Source organism: Nasonia vitripennis, chromosome 2 (genome assembly GCF_009193385.2).
Source record: "Nasonia vitripennis strain AsymCx chromosome 2, Nvit_psr_1.1, whole genome shotgun sequence".
In the NCBI taxonomy this organism is placed as follows: domain Eukaryota; kingdom Metazoa; phylum Arthropoda; class Insecta; order Hymenoptera; family Pteromalidae; genus Nasonia; species Nasonia vitripennis.
The window spans coordinates 29,129,586-29,141,611 of record NC_045758.1 but is presented as its reverse complement, the minus strand read 5'-3'; the positions used below and the strand labels follow the sequence as shown (position 1 = coordinate 29,141,611).

At 44.6% G+C, this 12,026-nt stretch overlaps 2 protein-coding genes across 8 annotated transcripts in view; one reads left to right on the top strand and one right to left on the bottom strand.

Moving 5' to 3' along the window:
* The window catches only part of LOC100120233 (calcium uniporter protein, mitochondrial), a 91,403-nt gene that overhangs the window by 41,013 nt on the left and 38,364 nt on the right, over positions 1 to 12,026 (top strand). For all 5 annotated transcript variants that reach the window (XM_031924714.2, XM_031924712.2, XM_031924715.2 and 2 more), the window contains exon 2: positions 1,234 to 1,498. In XM_031924714.2, the coding sequence (XP_031780574.1) occupies positions 1,234 to 1,498 (265 nt within the window). The remainder of the gene's footprint in view (positions 1 to 1,233; positions 1,499 to 12,026) is intronic.
* Positions 2,057 to 12,026, bottom strand: part of LOC100679372 — a 37,027-nt gene continuing 27,057 nt past the window's right edge. For all 3 annotated transcript variants that reach the window (XM_003425785.5, XM_031924710.2, XM_016981979.3), the window contains 4 exons: positions 6,730 to 7,035; positions 5,963 to 6,329; positions 3,640 to 5,564; positions 2,057 to 3,504 (listed from right to left, as the gene is read on the bottom strand). In XM_003425785.5, the coding sequence (XP_003425833.1) occupies positions 2,508 to 3,504; positions 3,640 to 5,564; positions 5,963 to 6,329; positions 6,730 to 7,035 (3,595 nt within the window). In that variant the 3' untranslated portion in view covers positions 2,057 to 2,507. The remainder of the gene's footprint in view (positions 3,505 to 3,639; positions 5,565 to 5,962; positions 6,330 to 6,729; positions 7,036 to 12,026) is intronic.

The window sequence follows — 12,026 nt, the reverse complement described above, 5'->3', positions numbered from 1 at the left end:
CATGTAAACGTAGAGACGCATTCGGATCAACAGCCGTTAAAAAATCTGGCTACACGAGCTCACGTAACGGCGACTGTAAAAGGGGATGTAAAAAAACGACGGATTCCAGTGACATACGTCGACTATAAAGAAGAGAGTGCAGAAAATCCATTCCACGTCTTTCGGCCTAACGGCATGACTCTGGATGCTTTATCATTCTTGATAGCGTGAGCTTGCGATTTTAAAACTGGAACAATCATGCCAAGTGTCGTTAGGGTTCTTTAAGCTATTACAAGGAGTGAAATATCAAAGAATTGATTCGAAAAGAAAATTCGATATTAATTCAATCGAAGCTTGCAAGCCTGAAACTGCATAATTAAAAAGTTCTACGAACCCTTCTTCGTGCGCAGGTCATCGACCTATCGAGCTCCATGTAATTTACCGCTTTTATCGTGCTTTTTAAAAGAAAAGCTTTCCGCTATCGAATTTTAGGATCTGCTCGCGTGCTCAGCATCGATCCGAGAGCTCATGGCAGCAACAGCAACTCCGAAGCTAAATAATGAGATAATGACTCTGCAGCGTGGACTGGAATAATGAATCCCGTTTACTCTGCATCATCGCAACGGCTCTGAAAGAGAAATATTTTTTCCATTTCATTCCGCTCTGCCCTGCGTAACTTTGAGGAAACGATAGCACTCGGGGGAGACTGCAAGCCCAGACAAATTGTGTTACCTAAAGTTTCATAAGCTCTGCGCTGCAGCTTCGGATCCAAGTTTTTCTGTTGAAATTTTTAGATTCCTCGCGCGATAAACTTTCGTATTTCGTTTTTCGCGAAAATTAGGATTACTAGGTCGAGGGATGCTTCTGCGAATTTTTTTTTGTCACGTGGGTATTGAAATGCTGTGTTGATACAATGTTTGTCCAGAATAAATAAAGTAATTGAGGTAAACTGGCGCTCGCTATCTTCTAACTGCTCGTACAGTGTTTAAGCGGTATTTACACAGACTTGCGCTAGCATCCGAGAAACAAAGGGTATACCGTAGACCGCGTAGCCCAATATTGATCGGAAGTTTAACGGCGAAACTTTACGTTTCATAATTGAGCGCGAAATCAATTATTTCGCCGATGAAATAATACAGCTCTCAGTGCATCGCAAACGTTTACTATCGTATGAAATTTAATTGAACTTTATAAATAAAACAAAATCATTGATTAAAAACTAAAATTTTCCGTATCTTTGTCTCTATTTTCCAGGAAACCTGGTGCAGAAGATGGTGGAACATATACCGAAAGGGTCTTTCCACGGGCACGCGAACGTTCACTCCGAGTCTAAGCCCGATGCTGTCGAAGGAGCAGCAGCACTACAAGGAGGCACGGGAGACGACGGAAGCGAAAGTTGCGACGGAGTCAAAAGTTGGAGCAAAGGAGTCAAAGGGCGCGAAAACGGCTAAGGATTCCAAGGAGACGAAGGAGTCGCAGAAACAGGCTAAAGAGAAAAGCAGCGCCATAATGCCCCCAGGTAAGGAATAGACAGTCGAATAATAAATATCCCCGGCGTGGTTCGAAATAAAAAGCTGAAGAGAAACAATACGTCAGTCCGCGCTAAACGGCCAGGCTATTTCGTTGAAATATATACGATAAAGTACGGTGGGTCCGAGAGTTCGAAGTTGATCGATAGTCTCTACGTGTTATCGCGTTGATTTTGCTTTTTCAAACTAAAAACAAAAATATCGCGGAAATTCCTTGTGTTTTCCAGAGTTTAAACTTTGCTCGTATAATCTATAGAACAAGCCGAACATTAGTTATCCGTCAGTAAAATTAGTTTACGAACTGCCTTACGCTCTTAAGTACTCCATACGCTTGAAATGCATTCAAGAGAGTTAAGTTCTAAGCCTCGCTGAAACTCGAATGAAATATCAATCGAGCGGTAGAAGATGACAATCCACGAAGTCCTCGAGCGCTCAATAGATTCGTCTCGAGAGCAGTTCCGACGGCTCTTGACTACCGACTCCTTCGAATTCCAAAATCGATCTAACGAGGAATTCCATGATTCGATTTAGAAGGTTGGACGAGCTGCTTGACTTTTAACTTTTTATTGAACAACGTAACATTACAATGTGACTTGAGACAAGCTATATTATAAATAGATAAATTTTTCACAGTTACACTGGGCTCATGACTTTATTTTTCTCTTATTCTCAAAAAATAAAGTATAATTTATTATACTGTAATGCCCTCATCTGTGCTTAACTTTCATGCGGCAAAAGTGCACAGAAATTGTTTAAACTCCATACTGATCATATAAGTACTCGCTCATTGTACCTAAATGATATGTATGTCGTGACTTATGATACATGTATAACTAAAAAAGAAAATTTAACAACGCTCTAAAAGTACGAAATTTTGAAAACACTCTCATCTTCGCTGTATAATGACTGTATCGATCGGTATTAAAGCTAAAAGAAATCTAACTCAACTCGTTGCATTCCACAAGTATACATAGTACGCTTGCTTAACTTATCGAAACTCTAGTTATCCGCCCCATTGAGGCTGTCCTCGAGAACCTCGAACTCCTCGAACTCCATCTTGCCGAAGTCGGAGGTCCGTTTCCACGTGTTCTCGTTTATCTGCCACCTCGTTAGCGCACTCGGCGCGAATCTATTTATCGAAGAAGCCGCGCAATCCTCGAGCTTGCCGAGCTTGAAGTCCGCCTTGAAACTTTTGTTCTCCTCTTTTTTCGGCTCCAGACCGATCACCACCGGCGGCTCGCGCTTCTCTTCTTTGGCTTCAGCTTTGTCGTCGACGTGCTTACCGTCGGTCTGTTCCATAGAAGTTATTTCGATGCTGGGTGTCTCGTCTATAGTGAATTGTCTCAGGTCCATGCACTTGTCAGCGGCAGCCGATTCGTACTTGTTTCTGTTCTCGATGACTCGACCGGTTAGCTCGAGTCTGCTGTCGCAGGAGTTGCTCTTCACCAAGCGAAACTTGACGTAGTCCAGAGACTTCTTCGATCCCTTGGACTTCTTGCAGACCATCGGGCAGATCAAGGGTCCGTTGCAGGTGTTGACGACTTTACCGCCGTAGTAGGTAACCGAAGTGCCGTGTTCTCGAATCTTCTTCAGGACATCCGGCGAGACGTAATGACCCTCGTATCGCTCGTCGACACCGTCGTCGTCCTGGCAATAAAGCTCCTCGTCCTCCGACGAGGTGCAATGTGGCGCGCTGCCAGCATCGGTGTCCGGATAATCACTGGAAACGCCCGAGCTCACGCTTCCCGCGTCCCAGTTGTGCAGCTGTCGCTGATGATATCGGTTGTTAACTCGGAGCTTGGACGAGTTGGAGTTGCTGGGCGACGTTTGTCCACTTCTTGCCTCAAAGGACTGGGCGAGGGTTCGGGTCTTAGACTCGACTCTGGGACTGTCCACGTCGTCCTTAGATTCAGCGGTGATGGACGAGGGTGACGATGCCTTCTCCATGTTCTCGAACATCTTGGTGAGGTCCTTGGCCCGGCTGGAACATCTCGACCTAATTGCCACATCAAAAGTTTGAATAAAAGCGTTTAGTAATGAATGGATGAGAATGCGTGGTAGATCGATCGTTCTAAGCGAATGATTTTACGATGAAACTTGTTTGTTAATGACGAAGATTTTGCATAAGTACCTGGGAGCTTCGGCTGACTTTTCGGATTCGCAGTCGAACGTCCTGATCTCTATCGTTCTCAGATCCTTCATGCTGACGCTTTTTCTCGCGCTGCAGTCCCTCGTCAGCTCGGGGTTGCCTGTTAATTTTCCCTTCATAGTCTCCTCGAACATTTTTCTCACATTTCTCACGGTGTCGGGGTCGGGCAATTCGTCATCGTTAAGTTCGCGATTCACCCTGATTGGCTGGTAGAAGAAATGCTTCCGGAGCGAGGACTGCCTCGGCGTTTTTGCAAAGTGATTCTCGCCCGTCTTCTCGCTCTTCTGATCGGCACTGCGCAGATCCGAAGCTTTAATTTTCTCTAGGGCGTTGGAGGAGACTTTGAAACTCGGACTGGATTTGAGCTTCGAATCGTTGAACGAAGGCTTGCGTTCTACCTCGGCTCTGACTGGTTCAATTATCACCACGTTGTTGTCCATCAGTAGATCCTGGAACGAATACTCTCGGAGATACTGCATCAGCCCGTCGTACGTGACGTCCTTCTTCGAGTTGTTGAAGATGTTCTTGCTGAACATGTTCGACTTGACGATCTTGTAACGCACGTGATCGAATTCCGGTTCATCGGAATCCTGACACTCGATCGAGTCGATGCAGCTCCTGGATCTCGTGAGGTTAGTGTAATTCTTGTGATTCTTGTCGTTCACGTCGTCGTACTGTCTGTTACACTCGTTGGACTGTTTCTGATCGTTCGCTCTCTCGTCGATAACGTTCGTATTCTCGTCGACGGATAATCTTCTAACGTCGCTTCCTATTTCCGATCCCAGTCCCAAATCCGAGCTCTCGGATCTCGCTTCAAAGCCCAAACTACCTTTCACGGCGCTGCAAGCTTTCCCGAGGATATTCGAAGTTTCTTTTACGATCCTCTCGAATCTTCCCTCGCTATGACGATTCGCTAACGGCTCTTGATCCGAGCTCTTCTTCTCGAAGAAACTTCTCGCGTTTTCGACGCTCAATCTGTCCTTCTCCTTCTCGGCTTCCATGTCGCTCTTTGGCTCGTGGATGTGATCGTTTATTAAATCTGGTTTGTTCGATGCCTGGTACGTCTGGTAATTCGTTGTAGCGTTTTCGTAGACGTTTTCTTTGTGAGCGACGTCATTGTCCTTGGGTTTCACTTCGATGTTGATAGTCTTCGGCGCGGAAGACTTGGACTTGGTGATGTCGTTGTCAATGATCTTGAGTACCTGTGGTCGTCGGGACATCTCGTCGGTTTCTTCGTTGTCGGATATCCAAATGGACTTTGTGTCTTCTGTCTCCTCCACCTTTGGCTTCTTCTCCTCCGCCGAGTGCAAATTCTGTATCTCCTTCTTTGTTTGATCAGCCTCTTCCTTCTTCGCCGCTTTCTTTGTCTTCGACTGACACGACTCGACGGTCTTTCTGCGCTGATTCTCCCGTCTTTTCAGCAAATCGAACTTACCGTCGTAGGCGTAACATGTGCTTTCGAATTGACGCTTCTCCCTCGCCAGCTCGGGAAACGATGTGATTCCTTTGTCTGCCACAGATCTGTCGCTGCTAGCCGGGGGCTCAAAAATAGCGGTCGGGTGATTTTTCGATTTCTTCTCCTCGATATCTGCTGGAACAATCTCGTCAATTTCCGTAATTCGAACGCCGCTGGTACGGTGCTTGCAGCATTTCTCACTGCTGCTGACTGGCTTTGGCTTCGTCGAGACGGAAATAACTGTTGGATTTGATTTTAACTCCCGATTAGGTGGCTCTTTACCGTCAGTATCCGGAATAGCGTTATTGTTCGGCACGTCCGACTCGCCGACTTCCAATCGAACGTTCGACAGTGGCAAGAGGTTCAAGATGTCGAAGTACTCGAGCTCGTCGCTGTCGTCTTCGAAGAGAATACTATCCAGACTTCGGTGCTCTTTACGCTTTCGCTTTACCTGAAAAATTGTATGTTTGATGTTAATTAAATTGGCAAATTTTTCTCCTTCATTATATTGAAAATATAAACATGCGAAATTGAAATTTTACAAAAGGTATTGTATTTTACTCTGTTACACGTCGTGCTCTTTTAATTGAAAATCGCGTAATTAGTTTCACGTCGAGTTATAAAGATTCGTTATCGCAATGAAGTACTTTGACTAGAAGACAGCTCCCCCAAGCTCAATCCGAGATGTTCAGCTGAATGTATAGCATTGATAGTGTCTGGCAGATAAAGAGAAGTAATTTAGCGAACAGCTTCTCTTCGTCGGATAACACGTTTCACAAAGTTAGCGTTGAAAATAGAACTTTATTTCAGTCGAAACGGACACTCAAATAAAATTTAGATTCAACTCACCTGAGTATAAATGCAATCAACGCTGCGATTCTCCTCTCCCGGCCAGTAATTATCTTCAACGATATCGACCAATCCGCTGACACTGTTGAGGTCCTGGACGCTCCTATATCTCCTGGGCGACTCCTCGGGCCACTTGAGGATGTTGAGCCTATCGGGGCCGAGACAGTCCTCGACGACGTAACTCGTCTGCTGCTGCTGCTGCTGTCTTGTGTAGCAGGAAGCTCGAGCGGCGTATGGTAATGGCTCGAGGGGTGGCGGTAACGAATAGAGACCGCAGACCGAGCGACTCTGGCAGACGCGCTCGTGTTGTCCTGGCTCGGCGTAACGCTCGTACGACTCGTGCAGATGCTGCTGGCTCTTCGACAGTCTGTGGGTGGACAGATAACTGCGTGAGTTCGCGGTTTCATGCGGGGGTGTGGCAAAGGAAGAATGTTGGTTTGTGGGTCGCGTGAGTCATTTAGAAGCTGAGTTTGAGTCGGTTGGCAAAGTTTGGTCGGTATTATCGTCGGACGATTACTTGAGAATTATAATTGAATGTATCTGCAAAAAACGCTTAACTTTCTACTAGAATTATTCCGAAGTTACTATATAGCTACGCATCCCAAAATGTTCACGCCATCGACTCTCAGAACAGCCCACTCGGCCTACACATCAGTCCAAAACCTCTCAGCAACCACCAGAATCCCAAACTCGCCAACACCTGCCTAAATAACCAAACTCTCCGCACTAGTCAGTGAAAACTTTACGGCCTCGCCTAAATCGCCTACCTATCCTTCAAGGAGTTCCGATCGATGAGCTTCGCCCGGGGAATGAGCTGGTGCCTGCGTCGCTGTAGCGACGCTGCAGCAGCTGCCGAATCAAAGGGCGAAGGCGTCGATCCACAGGACGATCCGAGCCTGAGGGTACAGGTATCGCCGCCGCTGCTCGCAGCTCTCGACTCGTCCTCCGAGATGACCGCGAGACTTCGCGTGCGCTTCAGGAGCTTGCGACTATCCTGCGTCGAACTGTTACTGCCGCTGTTTTGCTGGGCTTGTTGGGGGCCATGCCCGTTGCTGTCGTAGCGGCTGCCGTCTCTGAAAAGATTTTTTTTTATTAATTATCGATCGAAATGATGACTATTCTTAAAATCAATGATAGACGCTTTGCAGCGTGAGTAACGGTTCATTATATCGTAACTTTTTACAGGTAGGCGACACTTTTTTTCGAAATGACGTCTATTTGCATGGAAAATGCATTTACATGCACATTGTATGTGGTGTGTGTAATTGACAGGTAGATAAGGATCTGATTCGGTCAGAGGCACGAGTCGGTCAGTTAATTACAGAAAAACACGCGCGGCAATCGCTCTTTTAATTCATGAAAATCGATTACACAGTCCCTTCGTATATTCCTTGGAGTATAGAGGCGTACTTTTTACTCGACTACTCCTCTATGCCCTGGAATATCTTAATAAGATAGCTGCTGCATGCTTTGAGAGGATTACAGAGCGGTATGATTATCCTCCTTTGCATATCGAAATATACCAAAGTTGCAGCGGTGAAAATTAACCCTTAAACAGGGCCTAATCTGCGTGTTTATTGATTTGCTATTTACTCAACAGCTACTATATCAAATCGGAGCTTATCGCGATCTCATTTTTTATAACGACTCTTAAGGTAAAGAACACGTTATCGGAAAATCTGCGCGAAAATCACCGCCTTGAACGAGCTTTGCGTTTTTTCAGGTAATAATGCTACTCAGCGTGAATTTTGTATAAACAGCTCAGCGTAAGCTTCTTTACCGTGTACTCGATACCGATGAAAATACTCGAGTGGTTAACAAGACATCGACGTAATCAAATGAATCTCGATACATCAAAGCTTTCCACAACGAGTCGCATTAAACGTCTACACAGGAAAAGCTCGCTTTCGCGCTTTTATTTTTAATTATTCACCGAGGCCTCTCGAGCACGGCGCCCGAAATACAGTCGAGAGCTCGCGCGCACAAAGATATTACCATCCAAGACACTACGTATTCAAGTGCACCTAGACGACGCCGCCGCCGCCGAGAGGTGCATTGTGTGCACTTGAAATTGGGGCGACTCGCGTAAAAATTCATGCACGTAGATACGGCCTTTGCTCATGCACACAGATATACACGCTCTGCACCGCCTCACTTGATGAAATAAGAGAGTAGCCAACGAAAAAACTTTTCCTTTCCTTTTTAACGACTCATTAACTTTTTCTTTGTCTCTACGCATGCGCATAGGCATATCTGACTGATTAATGAGATGCACTTGCTTTCTTTTCCTCCTTGTTCTTTTTTTTCGAAACAGCCGAGGTATGGACTTGGAACGAGAGAAAATACACGCGTTGATTATATCGTAACTGACCTGTGTGTACTATCAGAATATTATTCGATGTTAAGCAGCTTATTGGCCTCGTTTTACCGATGGATTTTCCATGTTTCCTCAATGACGTCCCAAATTCGCCGATAAAACGATCGTAAATTCAACCCTACGAATCGGGAGTTAAAAATTCTGTAAATATTGCGCGGAAATATTCACTCGAACGTGCAGAATCCGATAATCAGCTCAGCGCAAGATTAACATACGAAATTTCTCGAATCAAACGAAGCCCCTCCGATAAAAGAATTAATATCTCGTCGTTTGATCTCTCGGCGCTCGATTCGATATTTAGCTCTCGCTATGCTGATAAAATTTCAGTGTAGTATTAAAAATTCATCGAGTGTATACTAGACGAAGCGAAATTCAAACGGCATCCCTGCGAACGTCGAGAAAATTAATTTGAAAATTAACAATGGATCGAGCGTACTTGGAAGGATTTCGTCCTGAGAGACACTGCATAACCGTTACAATATGCATGTAAGCGTATCGCTCGACACGATTTCTCCTCGTTTTCAGGGAGATTTTCACTCGGTGTGTGTGTGCGATGCAGTCGATCTTAATCCAATTAGTACGAATATGTGCTTTTGTGGAGTCAGAGGAGAGGATGCACGATTTGCCGATGCTGATACTACAGGCTTTTTAGTTACGATTCGAGCGTGAGGTGTAATTGCTTTCTAGAGAGATTGCATTTTGATGGTGAGATCGACATTCGGTAATTTGATTAGTTGTTGCTAGTTATAGGAAATGTTGGATTCGTAATTATAATTAAGCCGTATGATAATAAACATGCATACTTCTGAATGTACAAGGTAGCATTGAGTTTAATATAATTGTACACGTTGTTGTAGCTAGTCGTAGTTTCCCTCGTTTTCAATAATTACCTATTGATTATTGAAATCGTATACACATATCACGCTTCCTTCCGCGTTCGTTAACTCAATTTCTTATCTCGGAAAAAGAAAGTGCCGAATGTACGTTCGATTACCCAACAACCTGTACATCGTTGGGGGAAAAAAGAAGCGACGTGTTTCGCTTCTGAAAATGACAAAAAACCTATACGTGCCGTCACATACAAAAGCGTCCCGATACGTATATAATGGGAAAGTCACTCGTTTCCCGCGTTATCTTTCGGTGCCAGTTCACATTTATAACAAAAAAGCCGCACGTTGGTTTCACACTGTTATGACAATGCTTGAAAAAAAGGCATGTGTGTACGCGAGGATATACTCGTATGGATTAGATATCACAGGTATGTGTAAAGCAGTAATCCGTCGAAACGACCGTATGGCTCGGACGCGTGACATTATAGCGGAGGTGGAACAGTAGCCAGGCTGATGTATGTGTTGGTCGAAAAAATATATGACACATTGTCGTTCGCGAGAAAAAATTGAAAAATGAACCTCAGTGTTATTACTCTTGTACAAAGAGCGGAGAGCCTGTGAGGATTAACGACGAGGATTTTTTTATTAAATTTTTTGTGAGTTGCGAGTTGTATGGTTTAGTTATTAATTTTGCTAGCTACTTTTGGAACTGCACAATAATGCAAAATTTTACACAAAGTAAATGAGCTGCATCGATCTGCAATTTCCAAAATTAAACAGTCTGCATTAAACATCAGAATTAAATTTCTTCATCACAGCGACAGTCGGGAATATATAATGCGATTGTAACACACTGAAAATGTCTCTCACTTGACGGACATATCTACCGCCTATAATTCGTTCATTTCCGTCCATAAAATCATAAAATATCACGAATTCTCTTCAACACAGGAAACGTTCCAATTAGTACCATACAATCGTTTCAAATTACACACCATCGATTCTTTTCATTCCTGACATCCATAAGACACCTACTTTTCCCCGATGCACACGCTCCAAATTAGCTTCCAAGTTTTCAAAAAAATCCAAGTTTCGCGCGAGCAACAAGGCGCTTGAAAAAAAAAACAACCAACAACTCGCCGCATCGTAAAACACAATCTCTTTCTCTCTCTCTCTCTCTCTCTCTCTCTCTCTCTCTCTCTCTCTCTCTCTCTCCGCGCAAAAACAAACGCACACGAGAGTAAGAGATTTCTTTCACCGATACTTTCTAATCGCGGCGAAGAAAATCTCGGCCAAAAAAAAACTCCGCCTACGATCTCATACACACACACAGAAAGCTAAATTTCCGAATTGCCTCTCTCGCGCGCAGGATCTTGATAAGTAGTCGACTGAAACGCGTAAAGCAGCTCTCCTTCTCTTTCTCTGAGAGGAAAGAAAGGAACTGGCGCAGTCGCGGACTTTTCGGTCATTGTAAGAAAATTAGATCTCTTATACGACGTCGGCGCCAAAGTCTGTCTGTCTCTCTCTCTCTCTCTCTCTCTCTCTCTCTCTCTCTCTCTCTCTCTCTCTCTCACGTGCGCTGCCGCGACTGGTTTCAGAGGTGTCGATTTCTGCGCTCAGAAGTCGAGAGCTGAGGTAAAAGGGACTTGGCTTTGACAAAACTCAATGAGCGGCGGCGTGTGATGTCATGGCTAAGAGCTATGATATGTGCAACGCGCGAGATTTTAGCAGGATATTGTCGGGGGCGAGTTCGCGAGATGCATGTTTCATGACACTGTATAAGTGAATTGCGACGTGGTTCCCGTTTATATTTCTACATCTTACTTCGCGGAAACTGTCGTGCAAGCGTCGCGAATTTACGGTTGCAAAAAGTGTAAAAAGCGAGTAACCTTCGTTTTCTAGGAAGCAAAAATCCGCATCGGAAAAATAATAATACAGTCCGTGAAACAATAAAGGCTAGGTACCCGAGGACGCGAAAAAAAACAGATTAATATTACCTGTATACGTTCCAGTATAAACAAAAAAAGATGCCGTTCCCTCATCTCCATATCTGGACACCCATCCACAGCGTACGAGCTTCCGACGCACGCAGCTGATAAAATTCCGCGCGGCGCCGATGCGCTTGACAAGGTAAGTCCGTCGCTCGCCATCAAAGCTTTATACGCGTCCCCTAAAATGCAGCCGCACGGCACAGCCAGTCTCGCAGAAAGGATACTCCGCGAAACGCTCGTAGGCTCATCGCACCTGGTCGTCTTATACAGTGTGCACAGGTTGTAATGGATGATAGTTGACGTAAACGGGTGGCTTTTTCGAGTAAATGCGCGCACAGAGGAGCTATAACGCATAGTCTCTGTACACATGACGAGAGATGTGGGATAGATGCGGATTTCGAGAGTTTCCCTATTACGTCTCTGCGTTGTGTGTGCGGATTCAGTTCGAGCATAACTTTGTTGATTACTCTGTGTGGAGGTGAGCTGCATTTGGAACGTTGGTAGGGATTCTATTTACGAAAATAACTTTGGTATTGCGCGAGATTCTTTATTTCTGTTTAAAGTCCGGAGTATAATGAGAAAAGTTTGAAAATTCAGAACTGAAAGTATTCGCGATAAATCGAATAACTCTGTCTTTTTTTCTCAAGGTAGCTTGGATGCCGGACTTATCTTCGCTCGGTCGCGTCGGTACTATCAAAGTGCCCTTTCAATTTATAATTTTAATTTTAGGGAAAAAAGGAGCGAAGGGCTTTTCACAGAATTTCACAAACATTTTTCAATTTAATACCCCGACTACTATAATTAAATTTGCTTTCAAGACTTCCCCTACTTTACAATCCTTCTGTTCTAACGGCTTTGAGGCTCTT